This window comes from Panthera leo, chromosome A1 (genome assembly GCF_018350215.1).
Source record: "Panthera leo isolate Ple1 chromosome A1, P.leo_Ple1_pat1.1, whole genome shotgun sequence".
NCBI lineage: Eukaryota > Metazoa > Chordata > Mammalia > Carnivora > Felidae > Panthera > Panthera leo.
Window position 1 is genome coordinate 173,578,273 of NC_056679.1, and position 21,642 is coordinate 173,599,914.

The following is a 21,642-nucleotide window of genomic DNA, read 5'->3' on the forward strand; positions in this document are numbered from 1 at the left end:
TCAGGGAGCCTGGCTGGCTCAGTTGGTGGAGCTTGTGACTCTTGATCTCAAGGTCATGAGTTCAAGCCCCACATTGGGCGTAGAGCTCACTTAAGAAAAGAAACAAACTATTGATACATGCAACAACTTGGATGGGTCTCAAGGGAATTATACTGAGAGAAAAAAAGCCAATCACTAAGGTGACATATCTATCCATTTTTATAACATTATCAAAATGACAACATTAGAGAGATGGAGAATAGATTAGTGGTTGCCGGGGTTAGGGATGGTGGAATAAGGGTGTGTGTGTCTCACTTATAAAAGAGTAGCAGGGGTAAGATCTTTGTGGTAATGCAACAAAGATTGCTTCTTGATTATGGTGTGGTTACATGAATTTATACAAATGATAAAACTGGCAACTGCCCCCCCCCACACACACACATACACAAATATGTATATATAAAACTGGTGAAATCTGTGGATATTACCAATGTCAGTTTGCTGGTTTATATAAGATGTTATCATTGAGGGAAACTAAGGGTTAAATAAGACCTTTTTGTAATAGTTTTACAACTTCTCATAAATCTATATTTATTTCAAAATAAAAAGTAAAAAAAAAAAAAAGCCTGTGGGAAATGGATAAATTATGACATTATGAATCAGATTAAAATCCTATCATTTTTGTACTACACATAGAAAATCCTAAAGACTCTACCAAAAACTACTAAAAATAATAAAAGAATCAGTGACAGGATACAAAATTAACACCCAGAAATTGGTGGCGTTCCTATATGCTAATAATGAAGTAGAAGAAAGAGAAATTATGAAAACAATGCTATTTACAATTGCACCAAAAAGAACAAAATACCTAGGAATAAACTTAACCAAAGAGATGAAAGAACTATCTCTGAAAAATATAAAACACAAATGAAAGAAATTGAAGATGACAAAAACAAATGGATTGGAAGAATATTAAAATTCCCATATTACCCAAAGTAATTTACAGATTCAATGCAATCCCTATCAAAATACCAACAACAGTTTTCTTTTTTTAACATTCTTTTTTAAATTTTTTAATTTTATTTTAATGTTTATTTATTTTTGAGAGAGAGAGGCAGAGACAGAGGGAGACACAGAATCCAAAACAGGCTCCAGGCTCTGAGCTGTCAAAACAGAGCCCGACGTGGGGCTCAAACTCACAAAACTGTGAGATCATGACCTGAGCCAAAGTCGGACGCCCAACTGACTGAGCCACCCAGGTGCCTCCTCTTCTTCCTCTTCTTCCTCTTCTTCCTCCTCTTCCTCCTCCTCCTCCTCCTCCTCCTCCTCCTCCTCCTCCTCTTCTTCTTCTTCTTCTTCTTCTTTTTTTCTTTTTTTTTGTATTTTAAGAGAGTGAGAGAGTGAGCAGGGAGAGGGGAAGAGGGAGAGAGAAAGAATCTTAAACATGGGACTGGATCCCTCAACCTTGGGATCATGACCTGAGCTGAAATCAATAGTCAGACACTAAACCAACTGAGCCACCCAGGTGCCCCACCAACAGCACTTAAAAAAAACAAAACAAAACAAAACAAAACAAAAAACTAGAACAAATATTACCAAAATTTGTATGGAACCACAGAAGGCCCTGGATAGCCAAAGCAATCTTGAGAAGGAAGAACAAAGCTGGAGATATCACAAGTCCAGATTTCAAGATATAGTGCAAAGCTGTAGTAATGAAAACAGTATAGTGCTGGCACAAAAATAGACACATATTTTTCTCAGTGGAACAGAAGACCCCAGAAATAAACCCACAATTATATAGTCAATTAATCTATGACAAAGGAGGCAAGAACATACAATAGGGAAAAGACAGTCTCTTTAATAAATGGACAAACTGGACAGCTACATGCAAAAGAATGAAGTTAGACCACTTTCTAACACCATGTACAAAAATAAACTTGAAATAGATTCAAGAACTAAATATGAAACCTAAAACCACAGGGACACCTGGGTGGCTCAGTTGGTTGAGTGTCTGACTTTGACTCAGGTCATGATCTCACAGCTTGTGGGTTCAAGACCCACATTGGGCTCTGTGCTGACAGCTCAGAGCCTGGAGCCTGTTCCAGATTCTGTGTCTCCGTCTTTTTCTGACCACCACCCCCCACCCCCCCGCCGCCATGCTCTCTCTGTCTCTGTCTCAGTCTCCCTCTCAAAAATAAACACTAAAAAAAGTTTTTTTTAAATACATAAAACAAAAGAAACCTAAAACCATAAAAAGCTAGAAGAGGAAACAGGCAGTAATTTTTCTGACATCAGCCATAGCAACAGTTTTTTAGATGTCTCCTGAGGCAAGGGAAACCAAAGCAAAAATAAACTATTGAGACCACATCAAAATAAAAAGCTTTTGTCCAGCAAAGGAAACCATCAACAAAATAAAAAGACAACCTACTGAATGGGAGAAGATATTTACAAATGATATATCTGATAAGGGGTTAATATCTAAAATATATAAACAACTTATACAACTCATCACAACAGCAACAACAGTAAAACTGAGTAAAAAATGGGCAGAGGACCTGAATAGACATTTTTCCAAAGACGACCTACAGATGACCAACAAACACATGAAAAGATGCTTAACATCACTAATCATCAAGGAAATGCGAATCAAAACTACAATGAAGTATCACTTTACACCAGTTAGAAAGGCTAAAATCAAAATGACAAGAAACAAGTGTTGGCAAGAATTTGGAGAAAAAGGAACTGTTGGTGGGAATGTGAATTGGTACAGCCACCGTGGGAAACAATATGGATGGACCTAGAGGGTATCAGACTGAGTGAAATAAGTCAGACTGAGAAAGACAAATACCATAGGATTCCGCTCATAAATAGAATCTAAAAAAATGTATTAAAAATTATTAAAAAGCAGACCTATAAATACAGAGAACAAATTGATGGTTGCCATAGGAGGAGGTGGGTGGGTGGGGGTCCAGCAAAATGGGTAAAGGGGAGAGGGAGATACAGTCTTCCAGTTATGCAATGAATAAGTCACGGGAATAACAGGCACAGCATACAGAATACAGTGAATGATATTGTAATAGCAATGTAATGGAACAAGTGGTAGCTACATTTGTAGTGAACATAGCATAATGTATAAACTTGTCAAATCACTAAGTTGTACACCTGAAACTAATGTAACATTATACTCAAACAAAAAAGAAATTAAAAAAATTAAAAATCCTATCGTCTTGGAGCACCTGGTTGGTTCAGTTGGTAGAGCATTCGACTCATGATTTGAGGGTTGTGAGTTCAAGCCCCATGTTGGGCGTAGAGCTTAAAGAACAAATAAATAAAATATTTTTTAAAATCCTATCCTCTTTGGGTTATAGTTTTGTTATTTGAAGGTGTGGCAGCAGGTGGCGGGGCAGTACGGTGGTAGGAGGTCATTCTGGTTTCCTCCCTTGTATCAAAAGCTCTGCCTGCCAGCAACTACAGCTATGCCTGGCCCATGGTAGCCATTCTTTGAAGAGTGAATGAATTGGCAGTAAAATGCATCTTTACTTTAATAATAGTTGGTAAAACTGGCAACATCCCTCCAAGGGGTACATGCCACAAGTTCTTGGAGGGAAGAAGGTGGAGCTCCAGGACCAGATGCTTTCTCACCACTCTGGCCTTGGCCTCAGTACCTCAGAATCCTTTGAGCTCAGCCTGTATACTGATGGGAAAAACGTCCTTCTCTGGGCACAGAGTGGGTAACAGCCTAGATACTGTATAAGGGAAGTTTAACTGCCACGGAGTCCTCAGCACCTTGTATGGTGCTTCCCATCTTGTTTGTGCTAAATAAAGTCATTCAACAAAACTGGCTGAGTGTTTCTGCCCAAAGCCACAAACTGTTCTAGGCAGTGACTGGGAACTCCAGTGAATGAGACCAAGTTCCTGCCTCCAGGAAGCTGGCATTCCAGAAGGAGAGCTAGACAATATACAAGTAAACAATAACTTCAAATTAGGGGCGCCTGGGTGGCTCAGTCAATTAAGTGTCTGATTTCAGGTTAGGTCATGATCTTGCAGTTCATGACTTCAAACCCCACACTGGGCTCTGTGCTGACAGCTCAGAGCCTGGAGCCTGCTGCAGTTTCTGTGTCTCCCTCTCTGCCCCTCCCCTGCTTGCACTCTGTCTCTCTCTCATTCTCTCACAAAAATTATTTTAAAATTTTAAATTCAAATTATCACAAGGGTCATGAAGAATTCAGGGGCAGGGGCACCCTGACATAGGGGAGGTCTCCCAGGGGAGGCGATGTTGAGATGAGACCTGAATGATGAACAGGAGCTAGTCGGGAGAAAAGCATTCCAGAAGGAGGGAACAGAATGTGCAGAAGCTCAGAGGCAGGAAGGAGTTTGGGCAAGAACACAGGATGAAGCTGAGGAGATGAAGTTGAAGAGAAGGGCAGGGGTCAGGTCCCAGAGGGCCTTATAAACCAGTGTTTCATTTGTTCCTCAGCTCCGAGTTGAGGTATATATTATCTTTGGTTTCTATATGAAGAAGCTGTGGCTCAGAGAGGCCCCAGTCTAAGTCCCAGGCCCAAGTAGAAAGTGGGAGAATCAGGATAGCCTGGTAGTCTTTCCACTCTGCATTCTCCAAGTCAGAGAACCCACTTCTGAAAAATCCTAACAGAGGCCTCCTTCAGCCTGTTTTCCCCTGCCACCTTACAACTTCCTGGATGCAACAGGAGATGGAAGCCCTCTGTCCCTCACACGGGTTCTTGGGAATGACAGCCGCAGAAGAGTCTTGGGTTTTTGTTTTATGAACGGGGAGACTGAAGTCAGACTGATTTCAGCCCTGAAGATAAACCTCCTTTGTCATTTCACTGGAAGATGGGTGATGACAGACGTTGAGGTTCCATGTTTGTCTTTCCCTCCTCTCACCTGTCTTCTCCAGCTTCCCTATGACACGGGTTGGAAGCAGTAGAACCATTATCCCAATCTAATCTCACTCTCATCAGCCTCTGCGTGTCCCTCCTTCCTTCTAGCCACCCCCAGGTTCTCATGGTTTACCCAACATGCCATTTTCACCCCTGTGTGCATGCTGTTTCCTCTGCTTAGAAGACTATTCACATTTCATTAAGTGCCCACCATGCTGCCGAGTTATCCCTCATGGGATCCTTCTTCTGATTTCTTTACTGTAAAACTGTTATTACTTCCCTCATAGTTCCTGCTGAAGAACCTGAGACTCAGATAGGGGAGAGGACTTTCCAGAGATTCCAGAGAGTTGGGATCAAGCCCAGGTCCATCTCCCCCTGCAGCCCTTGCCCTTGAGCCACACTATGTTGTCTCAAATGCTTGAACTCCTCTCCTCCTGGTAAGCACGCTCCTTTTCCAAAGCCCAGTTTGAATGTCCCATCCTCAAGTGAGCTTCCCCAGATCCCTCCCTCAAGTCAGAGAAGAACACACTTCTACTCTGCTTCCTCAGCACACCATGCAGACAGCTTTCCCCATATGCCTCACCTGTTACAATCAATCTGGTTGGCTGCCCATGTCTCTGCTTCACTAGACCAAAAGTCATCACATGCGCCAAATGCCCAGATCCTAGCAAAAGGGCAAGGACACAGTAGGCATCAGTGAGGGTTATCTGAACAGGTAATTGAATAAGTGAACAAATGAGCTGCTTGGAGGGAAAGCATATGGGAAGTTGACCCCAGTCCCAGGGCCCAGATGATTACACAGGCTTTGCCCTCTCTTTCCAGTGTCCAGCATAGTGAATTAACTGTTATCTCTCCCATTTCCAATTGTTTTTCTGCACGATGATACTTTGAACCACCACCACCCCGGCCTCCACAGTTCTGACAAGCTGGGGCAAACCTGTCGGCCTCCGCTGTTATTTCAACCTCAGATAAAGTCTCTGACAGAGAAGTGCATGCTGGGAAAGCCCTCCTAACAACAGAGGGCTCACTGCTGTTCAGTGCTCAACACAATGGCAGGTTGCTCAGCCAGAAATTAACCACATCTGCTGAGGGTGAATGGATTTATTTTAGCAAATGTATAAACATTTTATGTGATTTTAACCCAAGTATATCCGGGGGGGGGGGGGGGGGGAAGCTGGAAGCAACTATGCCAAAATATTAATGTTAATAATTTTGGGTGATGGGACTACAAATAAGGGTTATTTTCTTCTTTATGCTTTTCTGCAATTTTTCAAAAGAAAAGGCTTTCCCCAATCTACTTGCCAATTATGTTTCTCCATCCCAAAGGTGGAAGTCCCAACATCCCATGGATGTCCTCTACCTCTAACAACACCTTTCCACCAACCCACCCTTTCTGAAACCTAGACCTCACCCTTTCTAAGATTTGGCTTTCAATTCTGGGACCTACCACATAGTCTTTCAACACATCAGTTTTTTTGGTTTTTTTCCCCCCCTTAAATTAGCTACAGTGGGTTTCCTGTTTGTTACCTGCAAGTAAAGATCTCTAATATAGGCACCAAAAGATAAGAGCTATGTGAGAAGATCCAGGGGTGTGCAGTTTCTATGTGTCTAAATTGATTTATATCTACACTCCTTGCCATGCCAGCACCTGTGTTATAATAAGCCAGAGTGTTATAAATACGATTCTGGAAGACCAGAATCACGTGACATAGGCACTTGGTAGGCTGGCAATCAGAGGAGTTTGAGAAATTGACAGCTTATCTTCTAAACCATTTATCTTGAGTGTTAGTTGTGTTAGTACAGCTTTAGGCAGGAAGTGCATTGGTGTGTTTAGGGAACAATCAAGAGATCTGTGTGGTTAATTAGTATGACCATGCAGGGTAACAGAAAAACAAAGCTGTAAAGAGGCCCCAGAGTTGAAGTCCCCAACTTCTAGGCTGAAGAGCTGGACTTTCATCTGGGACAAAGGGGGTGCAGAGAGATTCTGAATGCCTGCATGTGCCCTCTGTTTTCAGAAAGAAAACTGGCAGCAGTGAAGAAAATAGACTGGCGACAGGTCCTGGCTTTTCATATCTACTCCCACTGTATATTCTGGTCTCAATCTCATATGGACTCTGTTTTCCCAGAAAACCACCTAAGTCTTCCTATATTCTAGTCTGCACTCTTTATTTTTTTTTTTTTTTTTTTTTTTTTTTTTTCAACGTTTTTTATTTATTTTTGGGACAGAGAGAGACAGAGCATGAACGGGGGAGGGTCAGAGAGAGGGAGACACAGAATCGGAAACAGGCTCCAGGCTCCGAGCCATCAGCCCAGAGCCTGACGCGGGGCTCGAACTCACGGACCGCGAGATCGTGACCTGGCTGAAGTCGGACGCTTAACCGACTGCGCCACCCAGGCGCCCTAGTCTGCACTCTTTAAAACAGCTATTTCAAATCAAAAGTCTTCTTAGACCTCTGACCCCACCATCTCCCCACAATCTGACAGAGTTACCGTCACATATGGACATTTTCAACTTCTGCCTTCAAATCTACAAATGCACTTTCTGCTCCCATCCTTCCTCTTAAGGCCAACCTTTCCACCATCCCAGGGACATCTTTCTCTGTTATCCTTTCTCTATGCACCTTCAACATTTTTCTCTAAAATCTCACTGCTTTTAACACTTACACATAATGAAGTCTCTCCTATGTTAAATAACCTTTCCTCATTCATAATGCTTCTCCAGCTTGTCCTATTTCCTCCAATACCTTCCACTGACAAATTTCATGAGAGCTGCCTACATTCCATCTTTCCACTTCATTTCCCATTCATTACTTCTGCCTTCTGATACTGTACTCTACTGAAATAGCACCTGTGAAGGTCACCAGGGACTGTTTTGTTCCTAAAATGCTGTTGTCAGAAATCTGGACACTCCATCACCCTCCGTATCTAATCAGCCTTCAGGACCTCCTTGGTTATTGTGCCTTCTACATCTCATTTCCATCATTAACGCTTCTCTATCCCCACACCATTCCTAATCCAAGACTCAATCATATCACCTCTTAGTCTTGCCCCATCCCATCCAATCTCCCCACAGTGACAGAATCAGCTTTCTGAAACCCAAATCTGATGTGTCTCCCTTGCTTAAAGCCCCTCAATGGCCCTCAAGATAAAGTATGATTCCCTAACCTAATTCACATAATCTGACCCCCAGGTACCAGGTGGGGAACTTTTCTATTTACAAAGATCTTGTAAGACACCAATGAACATGGCAATTAGGAGGTTGCAGTTGACTATAAGAGATGGTCAGTGGGGATGGAAGTTCAATCAACAGGAGGTTAAGGAAGTGGAGGCTGGTTGTGCAAGCTATCTTGGCAGGAAAGGAGATAGGACTGGGACCTGTGGGTAAGGTAAGATTAAGGTTTTGCAAGGGAGGAGATGCCAAACATTTTTAGATGGAACATGAAGAGAGATTCAGGCAAATGAAAAGATAGTTGTAAAGGTTCTGGCAATGATGACACAAATCAGAGACTGAGCCCACACTGCTGGCAGGAGTATAAATAACTTTTCTGGACTATAATTTGGAAATCACACAATCATTTAAAAAAGTAAAATTTCCAACCTTTGATTCAGTAACTTCACTTCTGGGATTCTTCTTCCCTGAGAAAACAAGCATGGGTGTGTACACTTAGCTACAGGGATGATGTTTATCAGTCTGTACTTAGAAAAGCAAAACAGGGGTGCCTGGGTGGCTCGGTCGGTTAAGCGTCCGACTTCGGCTCAGGTCATGATCTCGCGGTCCGTGAGTTCGAGCCCTGCGTCGGGCTCTGTGCTGACCGCTGAGAGCCTGGAGCCTGTTTTGGATTCTGCATCTCCCTCTCTCTCTGCCCCGCTCCCCCCTCCCCCCCCCCCCCGTTTATGCTCTGTCTCTTTCTCAAAAATAAATAAACGTTTTAAAAAAAAATTTTTTTAAAGAAAAGCAAAACAAAAAAACTAAAACAAAACAAAACAAAAAACAACCTAAAATGTCGTAAGAGGATTTTGATCAGTTTATGGTACATCCATTCAGTGAAATGATGCATAGTCATTAAAAATATACAGATAAGATATGAAATGGAGAGAATACAATATTTACAATGCCATCCCATTTTTGTAGGAAAAAAATTGTTTTTATATACAAAGTCTGGGAAGACATACATTGGAATATTAACAGTAGATATCTCCGGACAATGTGGTATTGTGAAGTTTTATTGTTTATTTGCACTTCCTAAAGTTTATCATGAATAGGAATACCTGAATAAAGAAAACAATTTATAAAATCACATACACACAGTGAGCCCATTTATATGAGTTTAAGAACAAACAAAACTTCTATGGTGAAAGAAGTCAGAGCAGTGGTTATCTCAGAGACGCTACAGACTGGGAAGACACACAAGAGAACTTTCTGAGGTAATTAAACATCCTGCATCTCGTTTTTGGTGTACACATAGGCAAAATTTTATCAAGCTGCGGATTTAAGATCTGGGCATTTTACTGTATGTAAATTATATCTCCTTCAAAAGAAAATACACCCACAAGACAGAAGGGAAAGAGGAAGCAGTTAACATCACAGAGCAATTTTGGGGTGAAAAAGGAAGATGATGAAGTTCTGTGACAAGATCTCAATTTTCTCAGGAAGTAGGCTGTTTTGTAATGGGCTGTGAGGAAGATGCAGGTGGGCTTGGATTGAGAAAGGGGACACAGTGGAGCAGTGCCTATGCAGTAGAAATGCGTGGGGAGTTTCCTAGGGCTGGATCATAGGAGTGGGCATCAATCCCCAGGGCTCCTCAGTTTACTGTGGTATATGCCAGGACTCTGCAGCTTAAGGAACAAGAGGAGAGAAACCAAATGGTTCAGTTTCACTTCGTTAATTGTGACAGCGCTGGACTGTCATAGAGAGGGGGTAAAAAGCCAACAGAATTCTAGCAGGGAGAACTGGGAGGAGTGGAGAGGGACAGAAAGGCCTTGATGGCAGAGTAGAGATAGCGGAGTGGGAGCACTAAAGGCTGTGGTCAGAAAGGGTTTAGTTTTGAGGTCCTGAGGGTGAAATAGTTCAAAGTGGAAGCCATGCTCAAAGCACAGCACAGCTGGGACGGACAGGAGCAAAGAAAGCAAACATTTACCAAGCATTCATCTTCCACCACCAGGCACTTCACAGGTTATCAGGCCATTTAAGCAGCACCTGAACTTTGCAAGGATGCACCACCATGATGTTTATAGATGAGGAAATGCCCTGAATCAGTCAGTCAGCAAGCAGCAGTTTCAAATCCAGATTGGACTCAAAGCCTCTACTACATTCAGCGGCTACACAAGTCAAATCATGAGCAATAGGACCAGAACTTTAGAGAATCCACATACGTAGATATAAGAGTCACCCAGGTTGCTGGTGGAGAGGAAAAGTATCAGTTGTCAACATCTGGGGGAATGTCCAGTAGCAACCAGAACAGGAAAAAGTAGCCCAAGCAGATGGCCCATGCTTTGGGAGCATTGTCCTGGAAGACAGTGCATCAGAGTGGCAGAAGAGAAATAGAGATCCATATCCTGGTTCAAAGATTCGAGAGAAAATGAGCAGTATTTGCTTAAGGGTTTTTTGAAGTGGTGTCTTCAAGGGAAAATCAGGTTTCAGCTTAAAGAAACCCGGGAGTTTGGGGCATGATTCCAAGAGTTACCAAGAAGGGCAGACAGAAGAGGGGAGGAGTAGGGTTGGGAGAGGAAGGATAGGCTCAGCACTGTGTTGGCAGGACCCGAAGTCATGAGGAAAAGACTTTGAGGGCTGGAGGCTCCACTGGGGTAAAAGCACATGGAGTTACAACTGCAACACCAGAAGCATGGCAAGGAAAAGTGTCAGGCATTACCTGATTGACCATAGGCAAAGCTTCAACTTAACCCCTCCGCTTTAACCTCTCCTCCCTTTATCTAGGGTGAATGGTTAGCAGTGGGCAAGCTACAGACTGTTTTGAAAACAGTAATAGGAGCTATTACTTACCAAACACCAATTGTATACCAGGTTAACTCTGCAGTAGCAATTCACTTAATCATGACTGCAGGGCTACAACCTACCCCTTTTTACAGATGATCAAACTGAAGCCTAGAGAGTTGAGGTTACTTGGCCAAAATCATGGCCACGGCCAGGATTTCGAACCAGGTGTATCTGGCATCAAAGTTCTAATCTTCCTTTACTCTGTTCATTGATGGCAAAAATTTTATACATAAGCTTCACAATCGTGAAGTGTTCATTTTTAAAAGTGGATTGACCTAAGGTGAACAAACTCTTCTTGCAGACTTACTAGACTGAGCAGAAGACGTTCTAGTTCAGAGGTACATTAAAAATAAAATGGAAGCCACACATCTTTGGATAAGCAACAGGGCAGATTCTGAAGGTAACAAGAATTCGTAGCTCACAGGAATAAGTTCTTTGCATGAAGTCAGACAGTGGGGGAGAAAAAGGCAAATAATTGAACCTAAAATTTCCTCTCGGAAATTAAAATACAAGGGTGTCTGGCTGGCTAAGTTGGTAGAGTGTGCAGCTCTCGATCTCGGTTGTAGGTTCAAGCCCCAAGTTGGGTGTGAAGTTTACTTAAAAAGAAAATTAAAAAAAAAAAAAAAAAAAGAAAGAAAAAAATGAGAATACAAGCAACAATACCTTAGGAGGGGAGCTCCAATAATAGTCCAGACTTTGTCAGATCAAAGGTGACTCTTCTTTAGGGACTCATTCGCAAGGACGTAGATCTGTTCTAGCAGGAGACGTGACATCCCTTATGAAACTGACAGTTACAACTGCAAAAAAACATTCCTTCAAAACACACTGCCATGGAGAAAGGGAACAATGACACCTGTGTTGGGCCCTTCATATATATTTGATTTAATCTACAAACCCATTCCAAGATAGACAGTGTTAACTTCATTTACAGTTGGGGGAAACTAACGAACTTGTTTGAAGCCACAAAAGGCCAAATTTGAACCCATATCTATCTGCCCCTCCTACCTATCCACACTAAGTTGCCTCTTTTCACTGGAATGCACTACTGATTTATTTTAACTCCTTGCTTCTCTTTGATTCTCCCTTGCCTCTCAGCAATGCAATATCCTGTTCCCACCCCCATGGTTTCCCAAACTTTCCTTCATGAACACAGAAAATATCTACCACATCTCTCTTAAACAGAAAGACCCACAACTCATTATGAGATTTTGTTATAAAACATTTAATGTTAACCTACAATACAATGTAAACTTTTATGAAAAAAATTTAAAGTACACTAGATTTCTTCAGTAAATTATCACGTAACTATTCAGGCGCAGTACAAGTTGGGGCACTGCATCCTTTATGGATGGATTTCCTGTTGCTGCATTCCTCACAAGTCCTAAAAAAGCCATTTGTAAAGTGGAGCTCCTTGTTCAAGCACCAGATAATACTCCCCTGATTTTGCATTCTGGGGTTATCACTCCTTCCCACAGTCATTTTCTGAAACTTTTTCCTTGGCCTTGGCACCATTAGCAATTTTCATAAAGACTGCTCAGTTGAAGATTATAGGTTCTTCTTCTTTTTTTTTTTTTTTTAAGAGATAAATATTCTCCTCTGGCCATTTTTTATCCAACCATCATAGTGGAAGCAAGCAAGGACAAAGTATTTGCCGCAGGAAATTCTGTAGAAGTGGAAGAAAAGACCAGAGAGGCCCCACTGAGGCTGCAAAAATTCAACTGACTCCAATTGGAGGTCTTTGCTTGGTGATTTCCCATGGTTATTCAGCTGAATCTACTTCAGTTTGGGGCGTGCAGAACAAAACTTGAAACAGGTGTCTTCGTTAGGTTGACGACTTGCTGTTTGAACAGCTGAAATAACCAAAGGTGATTTGGAAATGAGCAACTGCTTGCAGATCATCAGCTTCTCAGTATTTTCTCCCTTGCAGGTCCCATTGAGTTCTCCGAGGTCCTTGGGAGTAACACACAGATTGTACTGACTTGAAGTGATAAAATGTGCATCCTTCATGGGGGAGGAAGGGAGATGGCACCAGGCAGCAGCCCTAGGGTCAGCAAGGAGACAGGAATGGGGTCTGAGCAAAGCAGGCCTGTTTTAACATGGACTAGGAAGGAACATGTGCTTCAGATAAAACTTCTTGAAACCTAAAGTAAATGAGTAGGCAATCCCAAGAGCTGTACCGACATAGACTTTTTCTTAATATTCTGGCATCTGACCTCCTTCACTGAACAAGTTTTGAAAGGGCAAGAGGCATAAAGTGCACACTGTAGAATAAGATGCAGACTGAATTAAGGAAAAAGATTTACAACTTTCCAAGGAAGCATAAGCAAGACAGTACACCCAAACTAGAGAAGGCCCATAATACCCTCCTCTTCTGTGTAAGGCTAGGGAAACAGCTATGAATTTGACAGGGAGTGAGGCTCTGAGTTAAGTGGAAGAATTCCTCTTTGCATGGTTGTCAGCAGGAAGCAGACGTCACATAAAGCTAAGTGGAGAATATGGTTTATCCTGGTATTCACTCCAGATACATTTTATACCAACAGACAGTGATCTTCTACTCATCTGGCCCTGAGGCAGCTAGGAGCAGAATTAAGTTTTCCTACAGATGGTGTTCTAGACACCTGTGCCAAGGCCACTGGGAAATTCCCAGGCTCCCCACCCTGTCCCATGGTGTTTATCCCAACCACTGAGGGTTGCAGAAAATAGAAGCCACATCACTGCTACCTATAAGAGTGGCCCTTAGATTTTAGGTAAGCAAGAGAGAACGCCTTTGGAGACTGCAAATCTACCAAGTTATGCTTTATTTTGATATGAACCCCCAGCCTCACAGCATGCTAGGAACTACAGTTACTTTGGTAGCTTGCTGTGTTACAAGTCTGCACCAGTCTAGCTGTAGAACACTTTGGAATATTTGCCAGCTCATGCTGGCATCTATTAATACATGGCCTAACCCATGTACCCATTACTAGAAACTCAACCACAGAAGAGACATCCAGAGGTTAAAAAACCCTATTACTTAAACAGAGCAATAGAGGGAGAGGATTAAAAACTGCCTCCAGCAAGTGGCTACATTAGAAACTAAAATGTGCCTTCCAACAACTTGGAAGTTCAGGAGTTTGGTCTTGGCTCCCCTCAAAGTCTCTAGTTCTAACCTTAAACCAGCACCATCATCACCACAACCACCACCACCACCACCACGACCACCACACTCCCACTGAGACAGGCAGGGCACTCTCATGGGGTTCTGCTGGTTCTACCATAGGCCCTGCTAGTCCTTTGGGAAGGCACCAAGCTTGGCAATTCAGGAAAGCTCAGGGATGGGCACGAAGAGCATGCATGTGTCAGAAGAGGAATGAAGAGCTGCTATCCTTTGGTTCAGATCCCATAATAACCACCTGGTACAGATTCCAAGGGAAAGCTGCAGTCATGTATATAGGTGAGTATACACGGGAGTTCACACCACACGTATGGGTATATCTGTCTATACATAGCCTTTGCAGGGCAATGAATCCAGATTTCCTCCCCAATACTCCAAGTGGGGCGCACAGGTGGCAAGAAAGGACAGCAAGAGTTGGACCAAAAAGAACAACCTCTCTGGGAATGTGAGAGGGACAATGGCAGAAATAAGCACAAACCAGCCCAGGGCACCTTTATTATACTCTTGTGGGCTAAGGAGCCCAGGGCATGAACTCATAGGCTTAAGAATTGGCTCTTTATCAAATAAAGTTAAGGAAAAAAAAAAAAAACAACAAACACCTATGTCAGCCTCATTCCTTTGGTCATTACAAAGCAACAGAAAACATTTAAAAGTTATTCATAAATGGTGGGAAGTTCAAGGAACATCTCTGTTCTGTGCCTTCTCTTCCCTCTCTTTTCCGGTGGTGGGAGAAGCAAGTCCTCAAGAGATGCTGCAGTAGCTGGTTGATGGGGAGGTTTTTTTCACTTTTATTTTCCATAAAAGCAAGAATGAATGAGAACTAGTGAGAATGTCCCCTTCCCCAGCTGGGACAATGACTGGGTTGGAGGTGATGAGTCTCCTTTCGTTGGAAGGTGCGTGGTGCAGAGGCAGTAGGGAAGGGTGGGCTTGCCGGCGGGAACATTCATTGCTGACCTCGCGCGTACACACAGGTGGTGACTCTTTTAGGCAGCATGGTTTCTGATCCTTCCTTAGGATGCAGCAGTCTTTTAAAAAAAATATTGTATTATAATAATAATAATATGAATTTCTCTCTCTTGTTTTTTTGTTTTTGTTTTTCCATTTCTTTTAGGGATTAGGGTAGGAGGGGAGAGGAAAAAAAATGTCATTCATCTGTAAGGTCCTGAACAAAGAGAACCTCTGTGTGGCTGAGTCCGGCCTCCTGCAGCGTGGGGGGGTTGGGCCACTCCTCTGAAGGGATGCAGGGCAGCACCCGCCGGGGAAAGTTGGCTTCAATCTGAAACTTTTCTGGGCTTTCTTTCAAGGAGAATAAGAAGTCATGGATTACCTGCAGATCATACAGGAAAAGGGTGGTGAGAAAGACAAAGACAGACAACACAACTATGAAATCAAATATCCCTAGCTCTCTCCAGGATGACTCTGAGATATGAAGTAATCACATTACAGTGGAATTCTATTGTGAGGTCCTTCCATTTCACACAGCAAATACGTAGGGCAGTTCTTTGAAGAGATTACACAGCCAATGCCAGTCCTACTTCTGAACTGATTCATGGTTTTTTTTTTTTGTTTTTTGACAACTTGTTTGCTATAAAGCTAAAAATTTTTTACTTAGAAATAATTAGAGGGGTGCCTGGGTGATTCAGTCAGTTAAGTGTATGACTCTTGATTTCAGCTCAGGTCACTAGATCAAGCCCTGCATTGGGCTTTGTGCTGACAGTGTGGAGCCTGCTTGGGGTTCTCTCTCTCCCTCTCTCTCTCTGTCCCTCCCCTGAGCACGCTTCTTGCTCTCAGAATAAATAAATAAGCTTAAAAAAACATAGGCGCCTGGGTGGCTCAGTCGGTTAAAAGTCCAACATTGGCTCAGGTCACAATCTCACAGTTCGTGGGTTCGAGCCCTGCATCCGGCTCTGCGCTAACAGCGTAGAGCCTGCTTCAGATCCTCTGTCTCCCTCTCTGCCCCCCGCTGCTGTGCGCGCGCATTCTCATGTGCGCTCTCTCAAAAATAAACATTAAGAAAAAAATCAGAGAGTTACAGAAACAGAAGTACAGAATTTTCTTTGAACCAGTTGAGAGCGAACTGCCAACCTGACGTCCCATCACCCCCAAAATACTTGTGCATGTCTTATAAATAGGACAATCTCCTACATAACCATAATAAAGCCCTCAAAAAAAAAAAAAAAAAAAAAGCCAGGATATTAACTGGCACATTATTGTTGTAACATAATATATATTTATTATTAAAGTTTTCAAGTTTTGCTAGTTGCCTTTAATAGCAAAACGCATGAAGTTTAGGATTATGTGCTCCATTTCATCGTCACATCTTCTAAGCCTCCTCCTCTAGTCTGGAACAAATCCTCAATCTTTCCTTGACTTTCGTGACCTTTCACTTTTTAAAGATAACTGGTAACTTATTTTGCAGAATGTTTTCTCAATTTGTTTGCCTGATGTTTACTCATGATTAGATTCTAGATGTGTTCTTTGGAGGGCGTGATACAGAAATGCTGCTGCATTCTACTAAATGCATCCTACGCAGTTGGAGCACAATTCCAATCTGCCCCAGTGCCTATAATGTGCACTTTGATCACTTCATTAAGGTGGTGATTGCCTCTCCACCGTCCAAATTCTTCTTCTCTTTGTAATTAAAGAGATTCTGTGGGGAGGTACTTTGAAACTGTAGACATAGTGTTCCTCAAACTTTCAACTTATTTATACTAACACAGAGTCATGATTTCCTACTTTAATAGGTTATAATGTTATAATATTCCTTTTAATGTTCAAATTGTTCTAGATGGAGTCAGAAGGAGTCCAATCAAGATGGCTTCTGTGTCTTTATGGCAAGTCTCATCATTTTTTGAATAATTCCTTGCCTTCTGGCACAGGGTATTCCAGGCTGATCTTGTATTTTCCTGCCCCAGCTCTGGAATCAGACATTTCTCCAAGGAGCCCTGGTTCTTCTTAATGGACAATGGTACTTAAAAGCCACGATCCAGGTGTTAGGTATGTTCATTGCTATTGGGGTGTTTCTGCTCCCAAGCACTCTCTGTGTAAAAAACTAGAGAATATGTGAATATACATACATACATTGAAATCTATATTTCTCTCTATATATGTACACAGAAAACCAGGAGTTTGCTTCCCCCTCCTCATCCAGTTCCGTCTTTAACACCCCACCCCACCACAGGCTACTCAGGCTCTGACTTCTGCGCACTCCTGTCCCCACATGTGGACACTCTCTTAATTTGGTCAAGATCTGACACACTCCATGTGGACCTGTCCTCTGTGAGAATGCCCTCCTCACCCTGCTGTGACTCTGATAAAATAAAAGTAAATTCTTAATGAGAAGTAAGGTGACATCAAGAAAACTCACATTACTAAAACCTAAAATGTGAGGTACCTATGGAATAAGCCACCTTTATCATCCCCAGTCTCTGGATGCCACACATTAAGAACAGGCACACTGGATCCACTCTGTGGCCCACTTTATCTAGCATGCTACTTCTACCAAAAAAGTCTAAAGGATGTGTTGTGGAGGGCACTGCTAACCTCTTTCTTTCAGGTCAATCCCAAAGATCAGGAACACAACATTCAAGTTACCCTTACTATTTTGAGGGAAGTTACATCTCATAAGTTTGTTCTCTTCTGTGTGAAGCAGTCCTTTCTTCATGTGTTTTAAACTGACCTCTTTAGAGCTTTTAAGAGGCTGCATACTTCATACATAACATACATACTCTAGAATTTAAGGAGTAAATCCATGCTCTTCTCTAAATCCACTCATGATTTTATAAACTCCTCATATTTTAATCTATCAATCTCGATCATTTACAGTTCTTGTCTCTCTTTGCAATTTCCATTAACCCTCACTCTCTTTTTATCTTGAGTGCATCAGACATGTACCAAATATTACTGTTATGAACCCAACATGGGCTTGAGAAGGGTGAAACAATATTTTGTTTCCTTTTCAATCTGGTTTTAAAATACTTAATCTGGTACAAAATGGGCATTTTCTGTTTACCACTAACAATGGACATCACCTCCAGAGGTCACTTTTAGTTCTAACAGATAGAAAAATGAATCCTGAGTATAATTTGGATTCTAATAAGTATTTAACAGAAAGTCAGCTGCCACTTTTCTGCCACTCATGAGACCTGGAGATTTTTCTATAGTCTATCCTTTTTTATCTTAGCATTTTACTATTATCAATAGCTGAGCTTTGTGCAAATGAAGTGTTTCACTGAGCATTCACTCTTTGAGATTATTTACAAAGGGCAAAGCTCGCAGGAAGACCAAAGTCTGCAAGAGCACAAAAACACTATAAATCATTACTCGGTTATATGTTAAAAACTCCATGAATGTTGAAGGCCCATACCACCACCACACTTCTCCTTTACACTTCTTTCCCATCTCTGAGTCTTGTCCCCACCTATGACCAAGTATTTCTCTCAGTCTGAGGTTTTCGTTGTTTTTTTTAAAATAACTTTTACTGAGCACCTATTTAAGAGTCTTTAAGGATTCAATAGTTAACAAATGGGTTGGTTCCCCTTCTACCAGAAGCCTATTCTGTTCCACAATTCTAACAGATTTTCCTCCAAAACTCTCAAGAGAGTTAATTTTTGTTAGGTTTTTCACATACATAATGTGAGTTTGAGGAGTAGAAGCTCCACAGGGTTCAGGTGTACTATGATGTGAAAGTGAACATGGTGACAAGCCAAAATCCATATGCAAACCATTGTTAGGAAACACATCAGGGGAAGGGAATGAACATTTAGTGACCACCTACTACATGGTATGTAGTATGTGAGGCTCATTCATATTATCCCAATTTAAAAATCAAAAGTTAGCGATGTGAGCACCTTCCCTCAATATAAATAAATGCATGAATGAGAGATAAACAGGAAAATGAGAGAGCTGCTCACTTTTCTTTCGCCAGGATTCCTCCCAACTTTTTATCCTGCATTAGCGGAGTCTTACATTCCCTACTAGTCATAAGCTCCGTGAATTCCAGAACCATGTCTCACTCATCTGTATAATCCTTCGAGTGTCTAGAACAGTGACTGAGGTATCTTTAGTTTAAAGTTATCGGAGGGCAGACTATATTTCCATTTAACCGATGAGGTATCTGAGGCCCTGTAAAATACTCTGCAACTTGTCCAACGTTCTTTACTTAAACAGGAGAAATAATAAATATGCTACCCAGGTTCACTTGACTACAATGCATCCTCATTACTATTACATAGTTTATTCTTGACTACTTCGAGTGATCAAGGAAATGGCAGAATCTACTGTAGTTGGTAAATCTGGAAAGGCAACATACCAACTCTCAATATAAACAGAAACTTCCTTTTGGTTATAAATACCAAAACCAACAGTTAGCATTTGAGTCCTTACTAAGAGCCAAGCACAATGTTGAGCCCTTTACATATGAACTTAATCCTAACAACAATCCTATTAGAGAATACCTAGTATTATACCCATTTTATAGATGAAGAAATTGAATCAATGAAGTACAATGACCAAGAAAACACATCTCTAATCTTAGAAGCATGAAAATTTGATCCTCATTCTGTGAGACTCTAAGAGTCTCTGCTCTTAACTATTTCCCTACAGAATGACAAACACTATTTACCTTTAGATACCAAATATACAAGGCAGCCCCATAAAGTGAGGTTCCTGTGGACTAAATGGACAGGAATGGAAAGTGACAACTGCATGCAAACTGTACATGCATTTATATTCAGATGTGTAAGGTCAGTGGAGATAGAGTGAGGGGTTCTAGTGGGATCCTGAAGCCAATGTGAGCCAAGCAGCGTGGAAGAGCCTCCCACCTCAAATATACAAGTCTTTTGTGGAGCTTCTTGGTAAGGTACACTTTTTTCTCAGCAGAGCTCAAACATGATGAAAGAAAACCATAATAGCTGCTTTGAGTTGGCAGCTAGAACTGAAGGAACCCAATGGTTCATTGCACTCTTCTCTCTGTACACCCCTTCCTTTCCTGTTCATCAGCCCAGCAGATATGCCAACAACACTCTCAAGACTCTTCAAAAGCTTCCAAATCTATAGCCCAGACCCTACATACACTTTACACAACTTAGGCTGTCCTTACTGTTAGAGACTGTGAGAAGTGGAATCGTCTCTCTACTCGAGAATCATTGGGTAATTTGAAAATGATCTTGACACTCTCGGGGTCATCAGGGGAAGGCTCCGGGGGCAGGCACTCCAACTTCCTTTCCTTTTCCTCTTGTAAATTCTGTATAGACACAAAGCGAAATTGAGGCTATGGCTCCAATAGGGAAAACAGAAAACAGCAATACCATCACCACGTAGGTTTACTGTGAGGCCAGAAGAAAAATTAATGACTAATATCTAAGACAAACTTCTTGGGAAAAGTCAGAAACACCCAAATTCAAAGTAGGATTGCATCACATGTATTATTTATTAACTATGTGAGGGCATTTATCTATCTATCCAAAAAAAGGCTTAAAAAATGGCTAAAAGGGGTGGCTGGGTGGCTGAGTCAGTTAAGCATCCGACTTCGGCTCAGGTCATGATCTCACGGTTCGTGAGTTCAAGCCCCGCGTCAGGCTCTGTGCTGACAGCTCAGAGCTTGGAGCCTGCTTCACATTCTGTGTCTCCCTCTCTCTCTCTGCCCCTTCCCTGTTCATGCTCTGTCTCTCTCTGTCTCAAAAATAAATAAACATTAAAAAAAAAAAAAGAAAAAAAAAAAGAAAGAAGTGGCTAAAAGACACTGGCTATAATCAAGTGGCAATACATGATGAAAGAAGATCACGAATGAAATGCCAAATTAGCTAACACTGGTGCTAAAAAAATAAAAACTGCTGTGAATTAACAGCATTTTGACTGCTTGTTATCCATTTATGCTTACTTTTCATGGAAGAGAGTTGTTTTGCCTTTTACTCACTGTTGTTTCTGTTTTAATAAACAAAAAAATTTTTTAAAACTACTTTTTGTGAAAATGCAGTAAATATAGAAATGACAAGGAGTGGGTAGCTGGCTAGCTCAATCAGTAGAGCATGCAACTCTTGATCATGAGTTCAAGCCCCACAATGCATGCAGAACTTAACTTACTTTAATAAAATGGCAAGGAGAATTAAAACACCCACAAATCCCATCATCTTCTAGTTTTTTTCCTTTCACACTTAAGACCACTTTGGGAATCACAAGGAGTAAAGACAGGTTCATTACCCGCCGACGTCTCTCCTCTGCCAACTTTTGTTGTTGTACTTCCTCTTCCTTCCGCCGTTTCCGTTCCCGCTCCTCCCGTTTCTTTCTTTCTTTCTCTTGGTCAGCCCTGAGAGAGGCCAGGTAGGCCTCATCCTGCTGTTGTCTCAGCACCTGGGTCTGGTTTCGTTCTTCCCTGTGGCCAAATCATAAGCACAGAAGGAAAAGAGCAATCTGTTTTTTCTTATATTGAAATTTTTGGGGGGTAAAAAGGTGACAATCTTGGTAGATGAGTATTTCATACTACCATAAAGGATTCCAAAGCAGAGCATGGCAGAATCTGAACAAGCCATCTTTTCCCCAGTTTAATTTGGCAAAAAAAGAACTGGCAAGCTTTTCAACTTCACAATTAAAACTATTCTGTTCCTCAATTCTAACGA

At 41.7% G+C, this 21,642-nt stretch overlaps 1 protein-coding gene across 3 annotated transcripts in view; it reads right to left on the bottom strand.

Annotated features, from left to right (window-relative positions):
• Positions 1–12,073: 12,073 nt before the first annotated feature.
• The window catches only part of FAF2 (Fas associated factor family member 2), a 79,015-nt gene continuing 69,446 nt past the window's right edge, over positions 12,074–21,642 (bottom strand). For 2 of the 3 annotated variants that reach the window (XM_042945975.1, XM_042945990.1), the window contains exons 9-11: positions 21,227–21,398; positions 20,127–20,270; positions 12,074–15,353 (exon numbers count right to left, since the gene is read on the bottom strand). In XM_042945975.1, coding sequence (XP_042801909.1) covers positions 15,171–15,353; positions 20,127–20,270; positions 21,227–21,398 — 499 coding nt within the window. In that variant the 3' untranslated portion in view covers positions 12,074–15,170. Of the gene's footprint in view, positions 15,354–16,315; positions 17,079–20,126; positions 20,271–21,226; positions 21,399–21,642 lie in introns of those variants that run through there. The other variant, XM_042945984.1, reaches the window with a different exon arrangement.